The sequence below is a fragment of the Danaus plexippus genome, chromosome 8 (assembly GCF_018135715.1).
Source record: "Danaus plexippus chromosome 8, MEX_DaPlex, whole genome shotgun sequence".
NCBI lineage: Eukaryota > Metazoa > Arthropoda > Insecta > Lepidoptera > Nymphalidae > Danaus > Danaus plexippus.
This window is the reverse complement of record NC_083542.1, coordinates 9,843,528-9,868,492: the sequence shown is the minus strand read 5'-3', so window position 1 is coordinate 9,868,492 and position 24,965 is coordinate 9,843,528. Positions and strand designations below refer to the sequence as shown.

Here is a 24,965-nt window from a genome sequence, read left to right as displayed (position 1 = left end):
CCGAAGAAATGTTGGATAATTTTATGGAAAAAGCGAATAGTATATCCGAAAATATCTGTAAACTTGCAGTTTTTAATTTAATATTCAATATACATATATTTAATTGATCTAAGAAACACATTGTCATTGCTCAGTTCGAGACGCGAATCTTCAACGACAGTGGGATATTTATAACAAACAGCTCTTGCGACATGTCGTCGTGCGTGATCACTTTGAAGCCCGAGCCCGGCACATCCAAGTACACTTGCGAGGTCTCCAGTGAAGGCCCACGTTTCGCACTAGCAAGAAAATCTGCCAATATGACTTTAGCAGGTAATATTATACGATGATGGGTTTTAAGGATAGGCTTGTACATATTAAACTTGAAAAAGTGTATTAATATATAATAGTATTTTTAGTGAACAAAACAATACCGGTTCATTTGTGATACTATAAAATTATAATATTTTCGATTTCTGTAAATGTTTCAAGTGATTGGATCATTTACGGAACAATTTCCGACTTAAAGGTAGTTGTGAAGCCACCTAAGAATAGTATATATATTTATTTAATAAGACATTAATTTCTGTTTCATTATTATAAAACTGGACTTTTCAGTAATGTCTAAGACATAATGGCTTACTAAGTTTGGTTACTAAAGATGTTTTTTAAAACAGTGCTACCGGAGTATGAGCCGTTGATTACTGGTCTGCCAACTTTTGTGAATGCTGGTGAGCAGGCTTTGGTCAACTGTACTTCAGACTACTCCCTCCCAGCAGCCATCATAGACTGGTTTGTGGATTCCGAACCTCAGGAGGTGAGAGCAAATTTTCTTTTTTTTATTCATCAAAGCTAAGAATTAATACAGAGCAAATTACTTGTTTATATTCTTTATTCATAAACCCGTAAAAAACCTTATTACACACCGTTATCTTCTTTATCTCAAAGCTATCTCAAGAGAAAAATACCATTTCATAACAGCGACACTGAGAGCTCGAGAAAAACCTAAGATATTGATCAGATGATGTTTATGTCATATCACTTTATAGTGTCACGTGACATTTTATGTTAGAAATAACGTTATGTTTTTGGTTTCTGATGTATTTTCTTTTATTTCTCATTGTTTTGTCAAGTGCGTTAGAAACTTTCATTGTATTTGTTGCGTTATGTGTACCCTCATGTGTCTCTCACATTGTTTTGGGTTGACCTCAAAACATATCGTTTAGTTTAAACAGATTTCACTTCGATCGTGAGCTCAAAACAAAGACGGGCGATGACATTTTTATGTAAACGACAATTTAATTTTTTCTAGTATTCAAATACAAAAGTGATTACAGATTATTAAATATGTTGTTATATGATTTCCGTTTCGTATAAAATTAATATCTTCGTAATAATATTCTTGCTCGGCAGATAAAAGCCTGATTTTATTGAAATGTTCAATCACCTTACATTCTCTAATACAACCTTAGACACAACACAAGAGTATAACCTCAGTACATAAGTGTAACGTCACTTACTTAATATATGTTTTGTAGCGTCTATAAAAATATTCTTTGATATTATCACGGGAGATGTAGATGGAGGATGTAAATTGAATGGTAATAGCATATGAAGACGCTTTTATTTTCATGTCACGAGAAAATAATGCTCCCTTTGACCTCATTGTGTTTTTATTCTTCTACATACGTACATTCAACAAAGGTTTGTAGTTTTCGTTTCGATAAAATATCATTCGCAACAATATTTTTATAACGCGGATTCAAACTGAGATTCAGTTTGTTATTATATTACGTGGACATAAAAATGTCTTTAAATTCTCTAAAAGGTAAGGGTAATTAAATGTAACGACAATTTTTCCTTAACCTTTTTTAAAAAATAAAGTTTTAGGAAAGCTACTCAGAAAGTCCACAAAAAAAAAGATCTGGAATGAGTTGTAGTTTTCTATATAACTCAGGATAAGATGTAAGGGCGTTCCAGACCTTTTGTGGGCCTCTTTAAAGGGACTCTCAGCACAATAAACCTTTTTCTGTTCGTTGGAGCCATTGTTAAAGTTTAACCATTTTGATGTGTCATGATTTTTTCATTTTGTAACGCTGTGAGCAAATTTAAGTTTATTAATTCACAGGTAATAACAAAGGTTCTACGTTGTTGATAAGAATTCTTCACAAAGTTAAAAAGTAAATAAGAATCAGCACTTTCATTACTTTTTTTATTATTTATTCTCAATTTTATGTACATATTTTATACAATCTTCTTTATAACAATGTAGACAACATGTTTGTAAATAAAATATTCATTTTACATAGCTAATAATAAAATTATGAACTTTTAAATAAAGCGACTAAAACTCTTTTGCACTCTATTTGTATTACCAGGACTCTTTTATTAAACGTAATAACTATACACATGTTGTTTAAAAATAGTTATCATTGTATAAATCGTTACGTTATATATAAAACATGTTCAGTTTCAATACAAAAAAGCTATTAAGATACTCAAACATTACATTAGAATTGTGACAAAAACAATCGAATGATCCAGATCAAAGGTAAAAATCTTGGGTTAAATTGATTTACAAAAGAATTCTAATAAAAGTAATCATGTTGGTTTCTTACAAAGTAAAAGTTCCATTGACGATCTGCCATTACTTAGAGGATCAAAAATGATTTAAACTCTCGAAATATATTGAACACAAGTAAGTATTCAGCTTCGCATCGTTCAATATTCAAATATCAGAAACAACACACAAAACATTGTTTTGACAGTTTTGGAATTCTAAAAATCACAGTTTTATTTTATTTACGACACGATGGGAATGTTACAAACATATGCAAAAAATATTGTTGACAAATAAATTTTATCGGTTTATACGCTCTATTTTCTGTGATTGGAGCAATAAATAAAGAGACTAACAAAATCCGTTAGGCCTACAGCAGTACGATGGGATTGAACCGTTCGACTGAAAACACAAATGGCGCGGAAGCATCGACCAAGTTCGTTATAACTTGCCATTTGATTTACTGTTAATGAACGATATTCCAAGGACTGAATCAATAAATAGCTCTTAGGAAAAATATTCCTTGCGATATACATATGTCTAGTAAGTTGCTATTTCTTTTTATTTAATTTTCCTTTTAAAGAATTATGTAACCACTAATTATATAAGAAAAGCAAGAGAGTTTGAAATAATATTGTACTTAAATATTGTTTTCATAGGAGTTGTATCCGAAGTTGTTTAAAATGTTCAGTTTCAATTTCAGTTATCTATTTCTGAAATAAAATATTCAACCCATAACAATGAAAATGTAGGGACCGTAGTTTTTCTTAAATATATTAAAGATTTTTAGACTTTATTCTAAAGAGTAGACTATTTTAGTATCCCATATAACTATATATTTTTTTAACCTAAAATTGTTATTATTAATAATCATGGTATAAAATATGAATTATTTAGAGCGTGTTTATTAACAATTGTTCTGAGGGTTGAAAGGGTTCTAACCAATCTGAGTAATATTTTTACTTTTAAAACAATATGATGTCACCCACACTGCTGACCCTGTCGTAGATATTTCGAAGAAAATACATCTCAATATATCTCAGGACCATAGAAATTCAACTTCAGTATATGTTTTTGAATGGATAAAGACGTATAAAATATAATTAATTAAATATATTCTTAAAACATTTTACATTGTCTTTAAGCAAAAGCACATTTGTAATCTTCTTTATGGGATTTTTTTATCGAATATTGCTTTCATTTAAAATTAATTACCATAGTTCGATAACACTTCTGATACAGACGTTTTATATGTTACAAGGTAAAGTATATCAATATGTACCTCGTATACATAGTAACTCTAAGATATTTAATTCCTTTTTAATTGTATTTTTTTTTTTTTTCATAACCACAAATATCAAGTACAAGTACATGTAGGTCAAACACGTTCGATTTTTATCATACTTATATCAATTTGAGAGACGCAGACGATTTGTGTTTAGTTTTACTTAACATCAAAAGTTTTATTCGACGTCAGTAAAATATATTTTATGATAGAATTCATAGTTTAAATTATACAAACATCATAATGATTTAAACATTATCTAATATACATCATAATAATTAAAACATTATCTAATGTTTTATTAGGATCCGGTAATAACTGGGGTAACTCATGTCTCTGGTGCTGATGGTGACGGGCTCCGTGCTTCGTGGCGAACTTTGCACGTGTTCCCGGACGACTACGCAACACACCGGGGCTACCTCGCGCTTCAATGTCGAGCAACTCTCCCTACGAGACCGCCGCACATCCGCAGCATGGCTGTGAGGCTGTTCGTCGCTAGCAGACCACACATATCGTCTTATATGTTAAGTAAAAATAGTAAGTGTGCGTATAACAAACAACTGTTCGAAATATAAATTATCCACGAAAAAATGAATTTAATGGAAATTCCTTCATAATTTTTTTTTGCATATTTTAGTGCATTGTCCTTGTTTTTCTGAATTCTTTTATTTTTTTATAATAAATTCTATGTCCTAATTATTATCTTCCCACACAAAAAGTAATTAATTTTCACACACACTCATTCCGTAATTAAATGTTTGCATGTTTCAAAATATGTAAATAAATGTAATTAAGTATTCTGAGAATAATAAAATGTACATAGACTGTATTTGCCTTGGCGCCGCATCGTCTCGGTATTCAAACTGCGCTCGAAATATTGCCTGCATATGCAAATAATGCAAAATACGAGCAATAAAGTTCCTAAGACATGAATCAAAGCGAAGTTCTTTGTTTCTTCAATAAAATTGATTTCTACATCAATTAATATTAATAATTTACATTAAAAGACTACATTTATTATAAGTATACTTTTAACAACTATGACTTATAATAGAAATCACTTTTAAGTCTTACAATTGTTTTATGAAAAATAATAATATTTTTTAAGAAGACCTACGATGTTTATATTAACTCTTTATTGTATTAAATTATTTTTCATTTAATTAAGACTTTAGTTCAGTTTTAATAATTCTCTGTGATTATTAAATGTTATTTTTTCATTAGTCAGAGTAACCTTTTTCTAGATATGTCTAGAAGACAGTTAGCTTTGATACTGTGAGTACGTTACGAAGAATATTCCATTTCCAGATGCTGTGGGTAAAAGCAGTGCCATTAGATTACAATATGAATTGTTTCTATGGACTTTACTTCTGGCGGTGAGGAGACAAGTGCCTTTTCTAGTGAAATAAATAGTGACTAGTATCGGACTCGAGTACGTAAAGCTGTGACGTAATTTTAAACAAATATTAATCCTAAGAACCATATTGTGTATGTATATTTTATTTGCGATATATAATTGATTGATAATTAATAAAATTTAGATAATTCATATCGTTTTTTTTCTAAACAGGTAGAATGTATTATATTTATAATAGCCTCGGTTGGTTTGAGTTATTTCTTTTGTAAAGGCGATACTATAGACTAAATGGATTTGAAAATAATGCGTTTTAGTCTCTTTTGTTGTAAATAGTTAGGTAAGCGTAGATCTTAACACGTTCCGTATTATAATGCACTTATTGTACAGAATTTAATCCGAGATTCGATCATGTGTTGTAAGGTTTAATCAAACAATGTGTGATTTAACTTAAATAATAATCGATGTGCCAATTAATTTAATTAAGTGTGCATTTGTAAGTATCTTTCTCTCTGGTTCATAAGACAAATGCGCTCCTTTTATTTACTTAATTATAGTAATGAAAAAACACATCTATAATTAATATATATACAGATGAAAAATGGAAAATAAACATTCCATAAACACTTATTGACTTTTGAAGTGCGGCAAAAAAGTGTAATTTCATAATTGTTTTCAGTGCATACAAATATTGACAGAATATGAAAATTTATAGAAATTGAGGATAATTATGCTTAATAATTCACATAGATTTATTTTTTCCGTATCACGACACCCACAATGGCTTTTAACTATTTAATGTACTCTTCACCGCATTAAAGGATAAGTTACAAAAAGAATTAATCTCATTTTTTCTAGTTCATGTCTGTATATAGCTATCGTGTTCTAACATAATTGCACATAAAATCCTCAAGTATCAAAATTCTGGAACGGTATTTTATTCTAATCCTTCTTTCATAATTATCATATTAAATGGTGTATTATGCATACGAATCACATCTAAAATTCGTTCCTAAATAATATTTTGTACAGTACAGAATACCGTGAATAGAAGACAATCAGGGAAATAATATAAATGAAATCTAGTTATAAAAATGCTCCATTCACATTTGACGAATTTATTTGATTAAATCTTTAAAGAGTTATTTATTTTGTTCTTCTGTGATAATGTAAGTAAATTGTATTTATTCTACAAAAATATATCTAAGTGTCAATAATATAATTATTGAAATAAACTGTCGTTTTATTTGAATCATCAACAACATCGATGGAAGTCGTTGAACTGAAGTAATGGAAAGTTAGCAACACTACATCACATGGATCCCTACAAATACTGTTTACAAAATCGACCCTAAAAGACGTCAATTAAACAAGATGTATGTGAAAGTGTTTCACAGTATCTAAAAGTGTCCTGTTCGACCCGGGAAAACTAAGTTATTCCGCTTACAATATTTTGACTCAAACTGTACCACACCTGTCTCTGGCACTTTGTTTATTAAAGATGTTATGTGATGTAACGACCATGTCGGATTCTGTTTAATATAAAGCACTTGAATCGGATGCACTCTATGAGTATTAAATTATAAATAACTGAACAACTCCCAACAACAACAAGTGGTGTGTTAAGTCCGATAAAATTTATTTTATCATGTTAAGTGACAAATAAATTAATGGCTAGTTATATTAAAATTGCTTTTTAAACATTTATTTAAAGTCATTCATTTTGAACACCAGCAGCATACTTTTCGTTAGGTGCAAATGAAGGTATTATAATGACCTTATTAGAATTTACGACGGCATAACGTATAATAAAGAGTGATTTTTTTTGTTTAAGGAATTTCAGTTAAGAAACATAATTAAAATAAATTTAACTTATTATTATTGATATTTATTCAATACCAGTCTTATGAATTCTTAAATCTAAAAAACAATTATCTTCCCAATCATGATTTTTCAGTTAATACTCAACTGCACATATACTCAATTTGATCTTCCGTAAGAAGATTCTTTGTTTTACAAAATTATATAAAAGATTTTACTTATTTCCGCGTATTCACATCGACGTTTGATCAAGACTGTTTTATCTCGGCTGTGATAAAATATTCACACGAGAATAGGACTTATCTAAATAAGACATCTCTTTGTCCTTAAGATAAGCATATATAATGACTGATTACTTCTGAAAACACAAACACACTATACCATTAAACATTTGTATATTTTAATTTAACACAGATTAGTGTTTGGTATAAATTACGATTAAAGGTATTAGTAAAAGTTTATATCAGCATGTAACATTTGGTGAAAAATAAAAGTATTGTAATTAATAAAGTACCTTTTTTAAAAATAAAGTCACTTTTAATCTAGTAATTAAAATGAAAACTAATTGAAATTATGTATGTGACATGTGTATAATAAAATTACAAGCAGAAATGTTCCAACATACTGAATACATTTTTTAATTCTATTCTAAAACTAAAAATACTCAGATATGCAGCAATACAAACAATACAATATTGGTACTAACAATTTACAACACTGCTACGAACCAGCTACAGTAACGAAGTACGCCCGTTGAGCTCAGGTCTACGGAACGTAGCATTTGTCGATCTACGAATAATCAAACCAATTAATATTAAGAACAAATAACATTTTTTTTTTTTTTATTATTTCATATTACTAATTTCACATGATAATATAATGTCAAATATGATATTGATATTCATATTTTTTATTTGAAATATAAAACCACGCCCTCATGCAAATAAGGTAAGTATGACAGTGTGATAACGCCCTTATTTATCTGAGATTTGTCAATTTTATATATAATATATTAATAATGTCACAGTAGGTGAGTGTATGTTTTAAAATGACATAGTAAGTAATTTAAGAATATTTTATAGGTACATATTGATATGTACCTAGTGCCATGTAGGATTTTTCGATATGGGAGTGGCTTTATAAATTGTCACGTTCAATAAAAATCTATCCAGTAACAAGTCAATTGAATCAATTAAATCATCAATCCATACCAGAACCCATTAAGGGTGGAACGATCTAATCTGACCAATGAGTTGGACTTCCGGCTCTAATGGAGCGGAAGATACAATTGAGTGTCTGCAATCACTCAGAGCTAGCAATGAAATAATGGTAATGGAAACGAGTCTTATCGGTAGGTTATTTTAACACTACTTCACTTATTATATTACCTTATTAATTGTTACTAAAAATCAAAGGAGAAAAAAAATTAGTTGAAAAACCAGAAAACAATAAAAACTATAAAAGAAAAAAGACAAGATCATATTTTTATCAGAAAATACTTATTATTTTTAGATAACTGTGAACACTTTGAAGGTCACCGATTACATTTCATCGTCTGGATATTTAAGAATAAATATATGAGTGGAAAAATCTGGCTTTGGACATTATTTATTAGAAATAAAAATGCTCCCGTACATATTAGGTCACAAAAAACTTAATCATGAAGTGTAAAAAATATTGCTCAGGACTTCGTTAAAAAAATAGAAAATAAACAAGCATCCGGCATAACTCTGTAAAGGTTTTTGTTCTATATTGTTAAAGCCAAATTCGAAGAATAAATAGTCATAGTCGAATAAAACAAATTCAATGATCCATAAATATTTAGCTGGAATTCCCATTCAAATACTCCGAGTTCCATTATTTGTTTAGTTCAATATTCTCGAAAATAGAACACAATTTAAATTTCCAATCATGAGGAACTGTTTTTTGTGAACTATTTTGAATAAACAAAGTAACTTACAAGAGTGAGAACAATCTGACTTCATTCGACTATTAAATCTTACACGCAAAGGACGCTAAAACATCACACGAGTCGATAACGAACTTATTATTGTTTTCGTTAAACTGTAAAAACAACTTGAATGCAATGAAATATTGTTTATGCCGAAACGATCAGAAATAAAGTGTTTTGTGATTTTATAAAAATATCATGCGAGTGAAACTTTATTGGCTTGATTTAACTATTTATTTTGGGAAATTTATGTCAGCTTAGAATTATAAATTCACCTTTTCAATATTTCCTTATTATCAAGTAGTCTAAAATAGTAGACGAGATTATTGAAGGTTAATTTTGTTATCAGTCTTTAGTCTCTCCAGATCATTGAAGCATGATATGATTGAAGCATATATGAAGAAACCATTTATTATTTCAGTCACAGGTTAAAACAAAATTTATACAAAATTCCACAACTTTCAGAGAACATAATTTATATTTCACAATCACTTTATTCCAAGGGTACCTGTAATACGACATGCACTAGATAGACGAAACTGTTTGAGACAGCGAAACAAACTTAAACTTTAAGAAATCACAAGAATTTTGTGTTTTATAGTATTTTAAGAATATGGCTGTTTGTGTAGAAAGTTTTGAGTGCCAGTTGTATTGTGTGACTAAATTTCTATATTCTAATTAAAATGTGAGATTTAGTTTTGCAAAAAAGATACCATACAAATGTCAGTGTGAATACTGCGAATAGTTAGAACAATCGTAAATAATGAACTAAATAAATTGAATACTTTAATATTGAAGATTCAAAGAATACATCTGATCGAACTGTCAACACCCAGCTATTCCCTTCTAATTAAATCATGTTAATTTGTATTGTAAAGACATTTACTATTTTAGGTATTTATTTATATTAAATACAGCAAAATATATTGATGTCATTTCAATAATGAAGTTATTGTTTTTCCTTCGAGGTTCTAATAAAATCTAATGACAAAGTTTCAAGAACAAGAAAATTAATAATAACCAGATTATTTTAATTAAAAAAAATATATATTTCATTAAATTTCGTTTCAGGAAAGAAGGCCAGTGGGAGAAGAACACAAATTTAATATTAAGATAAAGATGGGCTACTTTTTTCCCGAGTTATATCTGTTTGCATTACATTAAGGAATCAGTCCCTGGACGGTATAAAATATTCACGAAGGAATAGGAACTTTAATAAGAAATAACATCGTCTTACAGGACCGGTCGATGAACAAACACATCAATTAGACGTATAAGGAAAATGTTGATATAAATTTAACTTAAGCCACTAAAATGCCGCTTAAAGGTCAATAAAAGGTTGCTCATTTTCAGTGATGGACTTTAATTAATATTTCAAAAGAGACGTTAAAGTGAGTCGCAAAATGATTTAAGCTCTAATAATGCACAGTCTAAAGTTCTGACTGCGGAAGTTTTCAATTTAAGAGAGTGGAGTCACTTAAAGATGTCAATAATTTTTTTGTTATCACCAATAATATTAATTATTTTATTATAGTTTTTGATGTTTTTTTGCACTTCATGGAGCTAAAGTAGAATATATATTTTTTTATAATAAAAGAGTCGCTTTAAATAGAAAAAATATATAATTTCTACACTTACCCGTACGCAATATGTTATGTAAAGTATTCATGACTTAAGGTAAGGATATAATTCTGAATATTCAATATAAATCTTGACATTTCGTTATTTGCTTGGAAAGAAAATTTTCGTAGGAAAAATATATAGCAATAACAAATAGTTATAGAAATAACACAATGTTTTAAATCCTCTTCATGTAATGATAAGAAATTCAAATTAAACATTATGAACAATTTACGACATGGTTTTTAAAGAAAACTTGTTTGTTATGTATACGAGTATCTATACATATGTATAAATAGAGAGGCAAATAAACAAATATTTAACTCTAAGATGTCTTTCCATGCAAATGAGCTTCAAATACAACGACAAGATCTGCTTGGCTTAATTTGTATAAATTATCAATTGCCACACGCTCAATTTAAATAAAAAGAAATATCGTTTCACATAGCTTAAATATAGTTGTATAGTTTTATATTGTTATAGTGTTTTGAATAATGTATTGAAAGTTTATATACAACGTAATAAAAAAGGAAAGACGTGAAAAACTATAATTAGAAATAAAATATGATGTTATATTTTATATAAAAAAATGTTTGACGTTCATAATTAAAAGAAGCTACTAAGAAGTACAAAAACATACACACAAATGTTTAATTGTGTAAAACATAAATTGTATTTAGTTCATTTTCAAAGATAAACTATTCTAGGAAGGATTTATATAATTCATAAACGTTTTAATTATATCTTAAAAAGTAATGTTCTTTAACGAGTCTTTTAAAAATCGTTAAAGATTTTAAAAAGTCGTATGTTTTATTTAATCTCGCCTCTTTAAGCGAAACGTTTAATAATTAAATAGAAGAAATGTAAATGACCGAGTAAAAAGGTTTCAAAGTATACTGTTTCTATTTTTAGTTAAAATAAAATCTGGCTATTTATTGGTTTTAAGAGATTCGAGAGGCGAGATTTCATGCTATGATAATACTTGTGAAAAATTTATATTAATAATACACTCCTTCCTCCGCATCACTTGTCAGTTATAATTGATTATTATCTATTTTTGTATATTATTTGCTCTGTCTGTAAATAAATTAATTTAATCCGCATTAGGCTATTTTATGTAGTTTTGTTCCACGTCTCCGTTCTTGTAGATGTAAAACAATAGTGATATGATATTATTTTTTTTATATTATATTTTTTATATACGCTATGGTAATATTTAGAAGGAGTATGTATTTGTTTTTTTAGTGGTTAAATAAAAAAGAGAGATACAAATATCATATATAACCTCTTTATTTTAATTGAATCTTTTTTAATACACTAATATAAACCTAAGTTGCATTTCTTCGACAGTGATGTCCTTATATTTAAATTACCCAAGTGAGCGTCTAAAAATTTCTAATAAATTTAAAATGTTCCGGCAAAGTAAAACCTTACTATTAAATACTTTAAATGGATAAGGAACATTAGGAAGTGAAAATCATTATACGATTGCTTGTATATAATAGCTTTCGGTCCAACATGGCGAACTCTTCATAAGTTATAAGATCATAATAAATTTAATAACATGTTGCACGTATCATATTAAATTTTCAAAGAGAACGACAAGGAGATATTTTTTAAAGGTAAAATATATAAGTATAGGAAAAGCTTAAATACAAAGAGGGAAGATATTTTTTGATGTAATAAATTTCTCATATGGTAGCTATTATAACAAAATGAAATACAAAAAAGTTTCATATATGTAAGGGTGAGAATGATTAGAAGTTTTTTAAATAGCTTAGATCCTGACGGGAGGATCTTTGAACCTTTTTTTAAGCCTTTTAGACGCATTAGAAGTACAATTAATGTATGTCCATTTTTATACAAAAAGGATTTTAAAAAGTATTACGATGTAATGTAATTCAGTAACAGTGTTTTACTTATCGTTGTGACTAAAATCATATTTAATGAAATTGTTACTTTGAGTTTATCAAACAAGTGAGAACTTTAATAAATTGCAAATGCTTCTAGAAAATGATTTTCTAGTTTCCATAAATATTAATTGAAGTTCGTAGTGGTTAATTTGAAAAATACGCCGTGTGTTAATATCCAAGTTGCAGTGTCCTTTGTAGGAACTCCAAAGAAGTGCCGGTCGATAGCGACACGCCTGATGAAAGACTAGCTTGAAAGTGGAAAAATATTTCCCTACAATAAAATTTAATACATTGGAAAACTTTTAAATATTCAATTTACATTCATTTATAATCTTCACCGAGGTCATATAATCTATTAGAAACTTATAAAATTAAATAAAGATATCTTGTTTTTTAAGAACACAAAAAAAAGGGAAAGGAAAAAATTTTTTTTCACATCTAGGGAAATTAACGGAATCTAAATCGTTTTTTAACCCAGCTGAGACATAAATGGCTAATGTACCTCCTGAAACAAATAAAATATATTAATAATATCAAATGGCAATATTTTAAAATCGAAACGTCGATAAATAAGAATGTTTCGTTTTGAAATATTTTATGAAAAAAGTTACTAAATTAAGTTTTCTCTGTTTTCGTGACTGCAGTTATATTAAAGTCTCTAATAAAAAAAAAATAAAAAAAAACTTACGGTTACTTGTGAAACCGATATCCCCAAAAACCATGCCATCAAGGTCAATAAATATTACGAGCCCACTAACAAACTGACTGAGAATAGGTTAGTCGTAAATTTGTACGCGGTGGACGTGGGAGCGAGAGGTATAACAGCTAAATCTCTCTACAGCATCCTAAAAGACTTCGGTCTGTCCAGAACTAAAATCAATTAATTCTTAAAACGTACTTCGAAGGCAACCCCAGTAGGTTCGTTTCAAATTTGGTTAGGCAGAGAGGGGAGCTTGGACGTTGGAGGTGAGCGTTTAACGCGTGTTAGAAAGGGGCTCCATAAGCCTATACCTGGATCGCAAGTCCCAAGCACTATTAAGGCTCCTCTCCCTGCAACGCTATAGACTATGGATGAATCCATGGAATGTTGAGATTTTGTCTCTAGTTTCGTTATGTCTTATTATCCGTTTCATTAAAATATGCGTTAACCGAAAAACTATATTAAATTCATCTTACTATAAAATAATTCATATTGATCATCATATCTTGACACTTAAATTATTATAACAATTAATCTCGCAAGGAAATAAAATACAGGTGATACCGAATGATAAATTGCAGATATTTATTAAACTGATTATCTAATTTATTCAAAGCTTTCGTTCATTCTGTATCAAGATATCTTGAAATGTATTTTGAAATCTGTTTTAAAATATCATATAAAAATATATTATATAACGTATAAAAAATAACTAACTGAACTGAATTTATTCAATATTATCAGCGAATACATAATTATAACTATGTTATATGGCACCTGATGTAGGTATAAAGCGAACACATTACTTGATCAATTTATAACAACGCCCATTAAATTTAGAAACAGAGCCATTCCAACCAATGAGTTAGACTTCCGGCACTAATGGTTCGGAAAGGTCGATTGGCTGTCTGTAATTACTCAAAGCCTACAATGAAATAATTGCAAATATATCGACCTTATAATAGTCTTTAAAGAAAATGGACCTGAACCTTGTTAGGAATGAAAGGTATTGCCATGCGTAATATAATATTGCGCAGTATTAGCAAAATTTATTGATTATAATTAAATATAAAAAAGTCTTTCATGGTTGTATAAAATTTTTGTTTATTTGTAAACTAAAGTTAAATTTAAGGCAGTTGTTACAGACAGTGTTGGCTACATCTTGAAGTTAGTTTCCATTAAAACAATATGTAAATCATATAAAAAGTGAGCCAAATTCTGAGACTGATTAAGAGTACCATTCCTTTAAATCAAACGGGTTTATAGAAAACTGATTGTGTCTGTGGCTTGTCATACATTGGATGGACAACGAGAAGCTGCGGTGCAAGGGTTAAAGAACACATCCCCTCATATTAAAAATAAGTTAACGTTGAAGTCAGCAGGACGTGAACATAAAGTAAACAAGTAGGGATATGACATATAAATAAAAATATTCAGAACAAAAAAAAAACTGTTTATTTCTAGAAAGTTACTTCAGATTTATGATTATTTATTTAAACCTGTATGTGGTGCAATGAGAATGTATGATACAAAATTTTCGCAATAATAAGGTAAGTATGTACTTAGGGGGCTGTTTTATAGGCTTTTGCTTTTAATTTAACAGCCTCAAAGCCTTTTTTATGGCCTGTTAGGGGAGTTTGAGAGAAAGCAACTGTTGAAATGTTTCACAGGATAATGCAATACGAATTTTTACTCATCATTTGTTATTCACATAGAGTAATTCTTTTGTATTTAAATATATTTTATATCATAAAATATTTTGGACCATTTAAAAATCCAAATATATGTCGAAGAGCCATGTCCAAGTTGATTATTAGGAGCTGTGACGTCAGCGATGTTATCGTCACATAACACTATTTCCACCTATCAGGTTATCCATTTTCGCCAATAAAGCACTCTCACTTACTCGCACCACTTTATTTTCAACTTTAACTAACACTTAGTAATTTCTCCTGGATAGCTCTCACACCACTGTGTCCTCGCCACAGATGTCTCCGAATATAAATGGTTTTCGTGGAGTCATTACATTTACTCTTAATTTTAAATAATAACTTACAAAGATTATTCGTAGTAATTCAAATAAACAGTAATCATTACAAAAGTTTTCGTAATCAATTATTAAACCAACTAAACTTTATATTGCCATTTAAAATTTAAAGAAATCATAATTGAATAACATTGATTACAAAATGGTTACTGTTTAAGTTTGTGTTTTACTAAAACTCACAAAATAACTTATCTTTACATATTACAAATCACGATACGAATTGCCATTTACTTTCCTTCAATACAAATCGTACGACGATCAATAAAAATAATTTTGTTAAAGTTATTACTAACGCCTTGACATTGTTTATGTCACATCTACCCTCTAAAGTGAAATACATATGAAACAACTATACATATGAAACAACTACCCTTTATAATGGTTTTTTTAAATGTCGTTGCGCCGACACGGCCATTCTGCGGCCTGGTGCGTGCCCTGCACCAGTTTTACTTTGTTGTGATATATCAACGTATCAACATACGCTGTATTAAAGAGATCACTTGGATTCTCTGAACCTGTGTTTTTTTTTTTTTTTTTTACGCAAAATGCTCCACGCATCTTTGCTTACTTTTATTGAAGTGGGTTTGTTGCTGTGGTCTGGGCGGTCTTGTACGCCGTGGTCCACAGGGGCTCTAAGGGATTGAGGTAGGTCGATGCTGTGGTCTGGGCGGTCTCGTACGCCGTGGTCCACAGAGGATATTGATTTTATGATGTTGCTGTGGTCTGGGCGGTCTCGTACGCCGTGGTCCACAGGGGCTCTAAGGGATTGAGGTAGGTCGATGCTGTGGTCTGGGCGGTCTCGTACGCCGTGGTCCACAGAGGATATTGATTTTATGATGTTGCTGTGGTCTGGGACTTTTGTCCGTGGTCCACAGAGGATATTGATTTTATGATGTTGCTGTGGTCTGGGCGGTCTCGTACGCCGTGGTCCACAGGGGCTCTAAGGGATTGAGGTAGGTCGATGCTGTGGTCTGGGCGGTCTCGTACGCCGTGGTCCACAGAGGATATTGATTTTATGATGTTGCTGTGGTCTGGGCGGTCTTGTACGCCGTGGTCCACAGGGGCTCTAAGGGATTGAGGTAGGTCGATGCTGTGGTCTGGGACTTTTGTCCGTGGTCCACAGAGGATATTGATTTTATGATGTTGCTGTGGTCTGGGCGGTCTCGTACGCCGTGGTCCACAGGGGCTCTAAGGGATTGAGGTAGGTCGATGCTGTGGTCTAGGACTTTTGTCCGTGGTCCACAGAGGCTCTAAAAGATTTGAAGAAAGGTAATATTTTAGTACAGGTTCTAAAAATTTTTTTTTTTTTTATTGACCTCATGTCAAGTTCCTCAACTTGAGAGATCTTTTGATAAAGACAATTGTCAATAAATTGATACTTTACTAAGCAATGAATGTTGGACCAAGTTTATTGATCGTTCATTGGATTCAACTTCTAAATTTTCAGAAGCTTCAACATTTAAGGGACTGTCGTAATGTGGAGGATCATCAATCTGATCTGCCGACACGGTTCCTGCTGCTGCTGGATTTGGTGCTGGACGTAATTGATCATGAGCTAACTTACGCGGCCGGCCTCTACCGGTTACACGTTTTAGCATGTAACGATCACGTTCCAATATTTTGTATATTTCGTATGGTTCAGTATTTTTCAGATCCAAAGAAGTTTGTTTACGAGGATTAGTTTTGATTAGTGCATAGTCACCTCTTTTAAATGAACGTAGCTTACCCTTAATTTTTTTTTTTTTTCAAAACTCTGTTTATCATATTCCGCCGAAGCCAACATTTTCTGTTGCACATATTCCTCCAATACATCAAAATTTATAAATTCATTCTCAAAATCAATTAACCTTAATAGTTCCGATGGCACACAATGCTGCCGACGAGTGAGAAGAGTTAGAGGTGCAACTCCAGTAACTCTATGAGGCGTGCAATTAAACGAGAGTTGCAATGCTTCAAGAGCAGTCTGCCAGTTTTCGGTAGTGTAATTTTTATAATAGTTAGGGCATTTTTTAAAGTGCTCATGATACTTTCAAGCTGTCCTTTAGCTCGGCTTATTCCTGGTGCGATTGAATGTATGTTACTCCCAAAGCGGTTACAATAAACTTTGAATTCACCAAGAAACTCTCGACCTCCATCAACCATGATCTGAACTGGTGTTCCAAAAAGATGTACTAATCGTTTCAAGGCTGCGAGACTGATCCTTCACTACTCCTAGTTCCTAATTTCCAGGTAATATCCATATGTACTTCTTGAAATGCTGCCGTGGGTTTCTGGATTGGATGAAGTCGTACTTGTTGCTACCTGACGAGTTTTTTGATGTTCTGCAAATTATAAAATTTTTAACAAATCTTCTGATTAAAGTACTCATTTTATCAAAAACATATGTCTTTTATTTTTTGAAGAGTTCTCTCCCATCCTGGGTGATGTAATGCGGTGTGAAATGAATTTATTAAATTCTCGTCTGCCCATGATCACGGTTGCTGAAAAGCAACCGAAACGTCGGGAGCCTGTAATTTTAACAAAAATTAAGCACGCGTATATCCGAAAAATATTAGTTTCATTTAAATGAATTTACTATACTCCCCTGAAATGATGATAGGAACGACTATGACTTCATGTTGGCCAAGCACAGGATCTGTTAAAATTTTCTTTAGGACACCTTCTCTTAGTGTATAGTTTGCGGCTGCGTGGTATCTGCTCATGCTATCTTATTAAAGGACGAAGTAAATCATCGAGTCTTTGTTCTATTTGTAACCATTCCATGTCTTTGCTTATCATATTGACAGATATTTCATTAGATGGGTTTCTACATCTATGAATTCACGGAAGTAAATCCTTTTTATGTTTGGATGCTTTCAAAGCATTACAATTTTAAACTTTCGACAGTATAAATAGTGTCGAAAATGTTTTGTTGCCCGTACTACTGCCAGAGTCTCGAGCTCATAACCGTACCGGTACCGGCTCTCCGCGCCAGTAGTTTTTTTTTTTTTACTCATACTGGATGACGGCGCCCATTAACGATCTGAGCTAGAACTGCTCCGTATCCAATGCTACTATCATCTGTATACAGCTCTGTTGGTGCTGTTTCTTTCTCGAATAATTTTATGTTCAAGTAATTCCTTAATAATTGAACGAACTGTTTCCCTCCTCACTGGACTTAATCGATATGGTCTACGTTCTACATATCTATCGTTATCTTTTAAGCGTATTTGTAGTACTTCGGTGTTTAACATGTGATTTTCATATTTGTTGAGCAAAATTATTAATCTATTTATTAGATCTTGATCAGTTAGGTCGCAATTTAAATTATTAAATTTATCACTCCTAGACATCACATGACATATAGCAGGTTGGTGAAGAAAAAAAACACCATGCGAGTTTATTATCACACTAAAATTCGTGTTTTCAATCAAATTCATTCCAATTAAAACATCTGAACATATTTCACAGTCAGGTACAATATGAAACTGAATCTCTATTCGAAGATCATTTATAACGCATACTGTTGTTAATGTTGATAGCGACACTACTGTAAATTGTCTCAGACCTGTCAAATATCGTACTAAATTTGTTCGTTTTATAGTTCCTTGTAAAGTATTCAATGTATTAGGGTGAGACCGTTTCACGTATCGTATCGGCGATGCCACAGAGATCAATTCGGGTACTGATGACGCTCTAACATTTAGTAATTCGATTCGCAGTCGTTCATCCCCTGCACAACAATCACTGCCTTTCTTATACGTCGTCATAGAACCCACGCTTGTGACAAAAATTGCGTATCCTTAGTATTATCATAGTTATGTTCTTTAAAACGAACGATGTCCCGCGAGTATCCAGTCTCTGGTTCGATGTGAAAAGTCGTAATCAAAACATCCCGCAATTCCGATCACGTTGTTGTAAATATTAACCAATTGTCAACCCATAACTTTGTGCGTCCTCTGAGTAGACTCCGGACCTTCATTCTGATTTCGTAATCAGTAAAGTTATAGGTTTCCATTGCAGTTGTAATATGTTGACACCATTCTCTGATTCCAACATTCATGTCCCGGTCATATGATGGCAGGTATCAGTAATTTTGGCTTCTGGTTGACCAGGAATACGATCGACATACGCTTTATCACTTTTAGCATTTGTGAAAAAAAAAAAATAATAATAATTCGGTATTTACCACTGCAACAGAGCCTCCAGTAATGTCAGATGGACGAGTAGAAGTAGGTAATCCCACTTCTGATGTCGAAGAGCCATGTCCAAGTTGATTATTAGGAGCTGTGACGTCAGCGATGTTATCGTCACATAACACTATTTCCACCTATCAGGTTATCCATTTTCGCCAATAAAGCACTCTCACTTACTCGCACCACTTTATTTTCAACTTTAACTAACACTTAGTAATTTCTCCTGGATAGCTCTCACACCACTGTGTCCTCGCCACAGATGTCTCCGAATATAAATGGTTTTCGTGGAGTCATTACATTTACTCTTAATTTTAAATAATAACTTACAAAGATTATTCGTAGTAATTCAAATAAACAGTAATCATTACAAAAGTTTTCGTAATCAATTATTAAACCAACTAAACTTTATATTGCCATTTAAAATTTAAAGAAATCATAATTGAATAACATTGATTACAAAATGGTTACTGTTTAAGTTTGTGTTTTACTAAAACTCACAAAATAACTTATCTTTACATATTACAAATCACGATACGAATTGCCATTTACTTTCCTTCAATACAAATCGTACGACGATCAATAAAAATAATTTTGTTAAAGTTATTACTAACGCCTTGACATTGTTTATGTCACATCTACCCTCTAAAGTGAAATACATATGAAACAACTATACATATGAAACAACTACCCTTTATAATGGTTTTTTAAATGTCGTTGCGCCGACATATATAATTAACTATATTGCTCGTATATATCCAAAGAAAAAATGCCAATAAGTATGATAAGTTACTAAAATATTTTGAATTGATCTTTATTTGCATATTTTGATCGTGACTTTGCATTAATAAGGACTAAAGAGGAAGAATGGCCGGATATATTTAAATATTGTGAACCTTTTATTATTATTATTTAACAATAATATTAGTTTGAGGCCATGGTTTTTTTTTGTGATTTAATACTATTTTTAGGGATAATTATCGAATACAATCTGATATCGGAAATTAAACATTTAAATTTAAATGGCATAAACTGTAAAGGTTTTTTTTAATTAACACTGTATTAATTGGATTGGATACGAGTAATATATTAATTATTAAATTTTATAACTAGCGCATACTATACATGCAATTTTTTATAAAATTCTTTATTTTTTAGGTTTTTTATATCTATTTATATTTTATATTAAGGTTCCATAATATTTAAAGAATAGGTGTTTCATTCAGCATTTTTCTTCTACGTATATACATGATAATGTAAAATAAATATAATAATATTATTTTGTCAAAACACGAATAGGAGTGTGATAGACAATTTTTTGTATATCATCAAAAACAGTTTTTCTTATTGAACATATATTTTTATTGTACCTTAAAGCCTAACATGAATTTTATTTTGCGTTTTGTTGTTATTTGATTTCACAAACAAACAGCATCCGTGATTTTGGGATTGTTTCTGATCAACAGCTTATTTAAGGCAAAACATTCATAGCGTACATGAAAAACTACAAGTAAATTTCAACGTTCTGTTATTGAATTTGCTGAATCTCTTTAATTAAAGAGATTGTTTATTGAAAAAGCTGAAACTTCTGCTTTGTTCTAAACATTAACATCATACTCGTATTACAGTATTATCCGTTTTGCTATTTTGATCTACGACAGTAAATGTTTTATAATATTCCTATATTAAGATTAAAATGAATATTTATCAAATTTAGATTTTATCTGCAACTGTCTGGAAATTACACACATTACAAACAAGGTCAAAACAAAACCGCAATCAAGCCTTTTATATGGTTAGCTTGTTTAAATTCTGAATAGTATCAATATGATTGTAGACCGATGTTGGTGATGTGTGCTCAAAAAAAAGAAATACATCCGCTATATAAACCTAATTTACAGGAATTTTAAATCTTTGATAAAGTGAATAGTAAATATGGAGGTTGGAAGCTAAAAGAGGCCTTGACATCATTACCCCACAACATACTTGCTGAGCCAGTGGGGAGTTGAACTAGAGAAGGCAGGGGCCCCTGAACTCTCCGGGGATCGCCATGAAGTCGTCAGGTCGCTAACCGGTATGACAAACTAGCCACCTTGGGGTTTTACACAGTTGGCAGTGTAGCCTCTCATGGGTGGTTAACTAGATAATTGTGTCCCTTTCCGACAGCAGGAGGCCAGCAGAGTATCCGTCTGCGAATCCCACGAACCTCCATAATTAAACTCGAGACACGATTAAGGCCTTGACGTATCCTCGTCGGTGTATATCAAAAGGATAAATACTATTATTAATAAACTAGATAGCTTTTGAAATAATTAAAATAAACTATTTCATTAGAGAAGATGGCTAGGGATGTCTAGCAATTATCCAACACAGGGTCCACTAACCAACAATATAAATGTCCATGTCTTTGACCACAAAGATTTCAAAACGTACTCAAACTAGTGCGCGAAAAAACAAAGAAATCGTTGATCTTAGATTATCATCTATAGATTAGATTATCGTCGATCAATATCAGTTCTGTCGAACATGACTTACTGATCAAATAGACAAATTCATCTCGTTTTGATTTCTACAATGTAACTTAAAAATGTAGTGACATTTGAAATTTAACCGTGAGCCATACCTAAAAACTATAGTTTTATTTAATTAAAAAAATAGAATACTTGAATAATAATTATACTATACAAAATCTTACCATTTAATTGCTTGATCTTTCGTTTGAAAAAAATTTACCTATAATGATGAGATAAAATATAAAATCTGGTTTAATAACAAGTGAACTCGGAAACGGAATTAAGTCTTGGTGGAAAAGCAATCATGGTGCCGGAACGTTCCGTAATCTTTCATAAATCATCTCCCTTCAGACTTTAAGTCTAGGATTGATAAACTGACGACGCGATTACTAAAGAAAAAAACATTATTAAATAAAATGTATTATAATACATATTTTAATAGCATTGTTTTTTTATGAAATGAAAAATGAGTGGAATGTTCAATATTTACAGAGAGCGTCGTTATTCTATAATTCGTGAACGTGTTCGTTCCATTTTACGATTTTTATTAGAATAAATCATATCTGAAATCTCTTCAAAACATGATAATTTTATTCTCGAATTGCTTATAGTACTAAATGGTTATTACAACTGTATTTTTATGTTTTTATTTTTAAAATAAATTGTCAGTTTTTGTTCAAATTTTTTTATTGCTCGTAAATTATATAATATATCGGAACTATCTCCGTAAATACCTAGTCTAAAGACATTAGAAGTTTTAATATAATTAAGCTGTTAGATAATGTTACACGATGTACCCAAATTTAAAAATGTATGCCTACCAGAATGTAAGCCTTAATGTCTACGATAATTATTATCTTTCTTTAATGCCTGAATTATTATTACACTAATGAATAAATTAGTAAAAACGCTTTATAAGACCGTTAGACTTTTTACTCCTGAAAAAAGAAGATAATGAAACTTTGAGTGAACGCCATTAAGAAGGTCGACATAGTTTTATAATTTCTATATGGATATAGAAATTATAAAACAAGGAACAAAGAAACTTATTGATGAAGTGAAAAGTGACGTGAAAACTTATTTTATAATTTAACATGTGTTACCAATCTTCATACCATGTTTGTTTTAACATTATGAACGAGGACTAGTTTTCCGAGGATGAAAATTTGCAGTTCATAACTTTGATCCCAAGAGCTAAATCTTATTTATCGTGGGATATGATTAATATTCGACGATTCTGTTTTAGATGAAAGAAGTATTTTAAGTTAATCATAGTTGGCTTAGTACTTATAATTATTATTTACATTAAAAAGGACGGCGGCAAAAAGCTGAAAATATTTTAGAAGATAATTGATTATAAATCTAGATATATAAACACTCACTGAATATAAAAGTTCTAAGTAAACAATATAAAAATAGATACTCCAAAATCTGTTTTCTAGACTTAAGCTAGAGACTATAACTTATGAGGGGCTTCCTGTTCATCAAGAATCATACAATTGGTGAAGCATTATCTTGTAATAAAAGCGGAAAATAAAAGGAAGAAAAACCATATATACGAAGATATAAGAAATAAGGTTTCCGTCTATGACTATTCAAAATATATGTATATGTATATATTTTACGGCCTGAACTAGTTTCTTTCATGTTTTCAAGGGAATAATATTTTATAAATAAAGAAAGACTTAATAGGATGTAAGGCACAAAACAACCTAAAGTTATTCCTCAATGAGCTCAGTTTTCATTATGTAAATAATTAAATGGAAATTATTATAATAGGAAGATATTATGAGAGAAATTATTCAACAATTCTTCGCTTTAATGAGGTTAAAATTTGAGAGATCATTTTATACAAACTCATCAGACATTGCCAACTCTCATTAACGAATATTATGCAATATTATATCATTTAACAAATTTTAATATTGAATTATTTTAATTGCTTTTCGTTTTACAATTCTAGTAAAACAATTATATACTGAGACATAAATAAAAGGTATCTCATTAATAATTACACTGTGATAATGTATTGCAGATATCGGATTATTTACTTTTTTCATGAGTTTCAGTTGCAGTCTTTAGAAATGCTGATCTTTCATGCTCTATAATGTATATCTATATATTTAGCAACATACAATTTATAAGACTGATAAGACAGTTGAAGAAGGACAGATTCTTGGAATAGTTGGAAGAAATGTAAGTAAAAATAGATTATTCATTATAAACTAAAAATTACTAAACCTTTTTCCAAATAATAAGATACATCTAATATACCCCATCTAATTGTATTTTTTTGTATTATTAGAACAATAAATTATCCCTTTCTCAGTTCTATTTTGACATTTGAAACCGTTATTTCATGAGACCTTATAGGAAATATGTCTTAACTTCGTTTGACATGCTACGGTTCGACGCTACTATATAAATAATTTACCAAGGAGTTACTGCTGCAAATGGATAAGATATTAACAATTACATATTACGGAAAAGTACAAAATTAATAATTAAAAAATAGGTCGACGCAAACATCCCGATAGAGTTACTATATGAAGTTATATATTGCCACCAGAATTTAAATTTACATTACTGTTTCTTTATTTTCAATACAACATTAAGTCCGATAAAACGACACAATTTTTCAAATCAGAAATAGTCTGCTTCATTTCAAACTATTCGATTCTAAACTACTGAAATAATAAAATGGAAAATATTAAAGTGACTCTGCGTCGCACCGATTTTGAAACTCGATGTCAAACCTAAATATTGCCTCTCGTTATCCGTCCAGTGTTTTGTCAAACCCAAACCAACCCTTATCATAATCCACCAACTGGGAGCACACCGTTGAATTTCATACTTTTAAACATTCCTTTGTCTAACAAAATAACTTGTTTTATAGAAACGAACAAAGAATGAAGAGTTTTGAAAGGACTTCCGAATATTTAATTAATTACGAGAAATACATTACAGTACCTTGCTTACTGAAACATTTAAAATGTTGGAGTTGTATTATATTGACTTTCACTTAAATGCAGACAATAATTTTCTCTGCA

At 30.6% G+C, this 24,965-nt stretch overlaps 1 protein-coding gene and 1 pseudogene across 1 annotated transcript in view; one reads left to right on the top strand and one right to left on the bottom strand.

Annotated features, from left to right (window-relative positions):
• Positions 1–6,413, top strand: part of LOC116773668 (uncharacterized) — a 58,666-nt gene extending 52,253 nt beyond the window's left edge. The window contains exons 3-6 of the mRNA XM_061521383.1: positions 135–312; positions 657–796; positions 4,130–4,361; positions 5,133–6,413. Coding sequence (XP_061377367.1) covers positions 135–312; positions 657–796; positions 4,130–4,361; positions 5,133–5,233 — 651 coding nt within the window. The 3' untranslated portion in view covers positions 5,234–6,413. The remainder of the gene's footprint in view (positions 1–134; positions 313–656; positions 797–4,129; positions 4,362–5,132) is intronic.
• An 8,671-nt stretch (positions 6,414–15,084) lies between these two features.
• On the bottom strand, positions 15,085–19,475 carry LOC133318865 (uncharacterized; annotated as a pseudogene).
• Between the last annotated feature and the right edge of the window lie 5,490 nt (positions 19,476–24,965).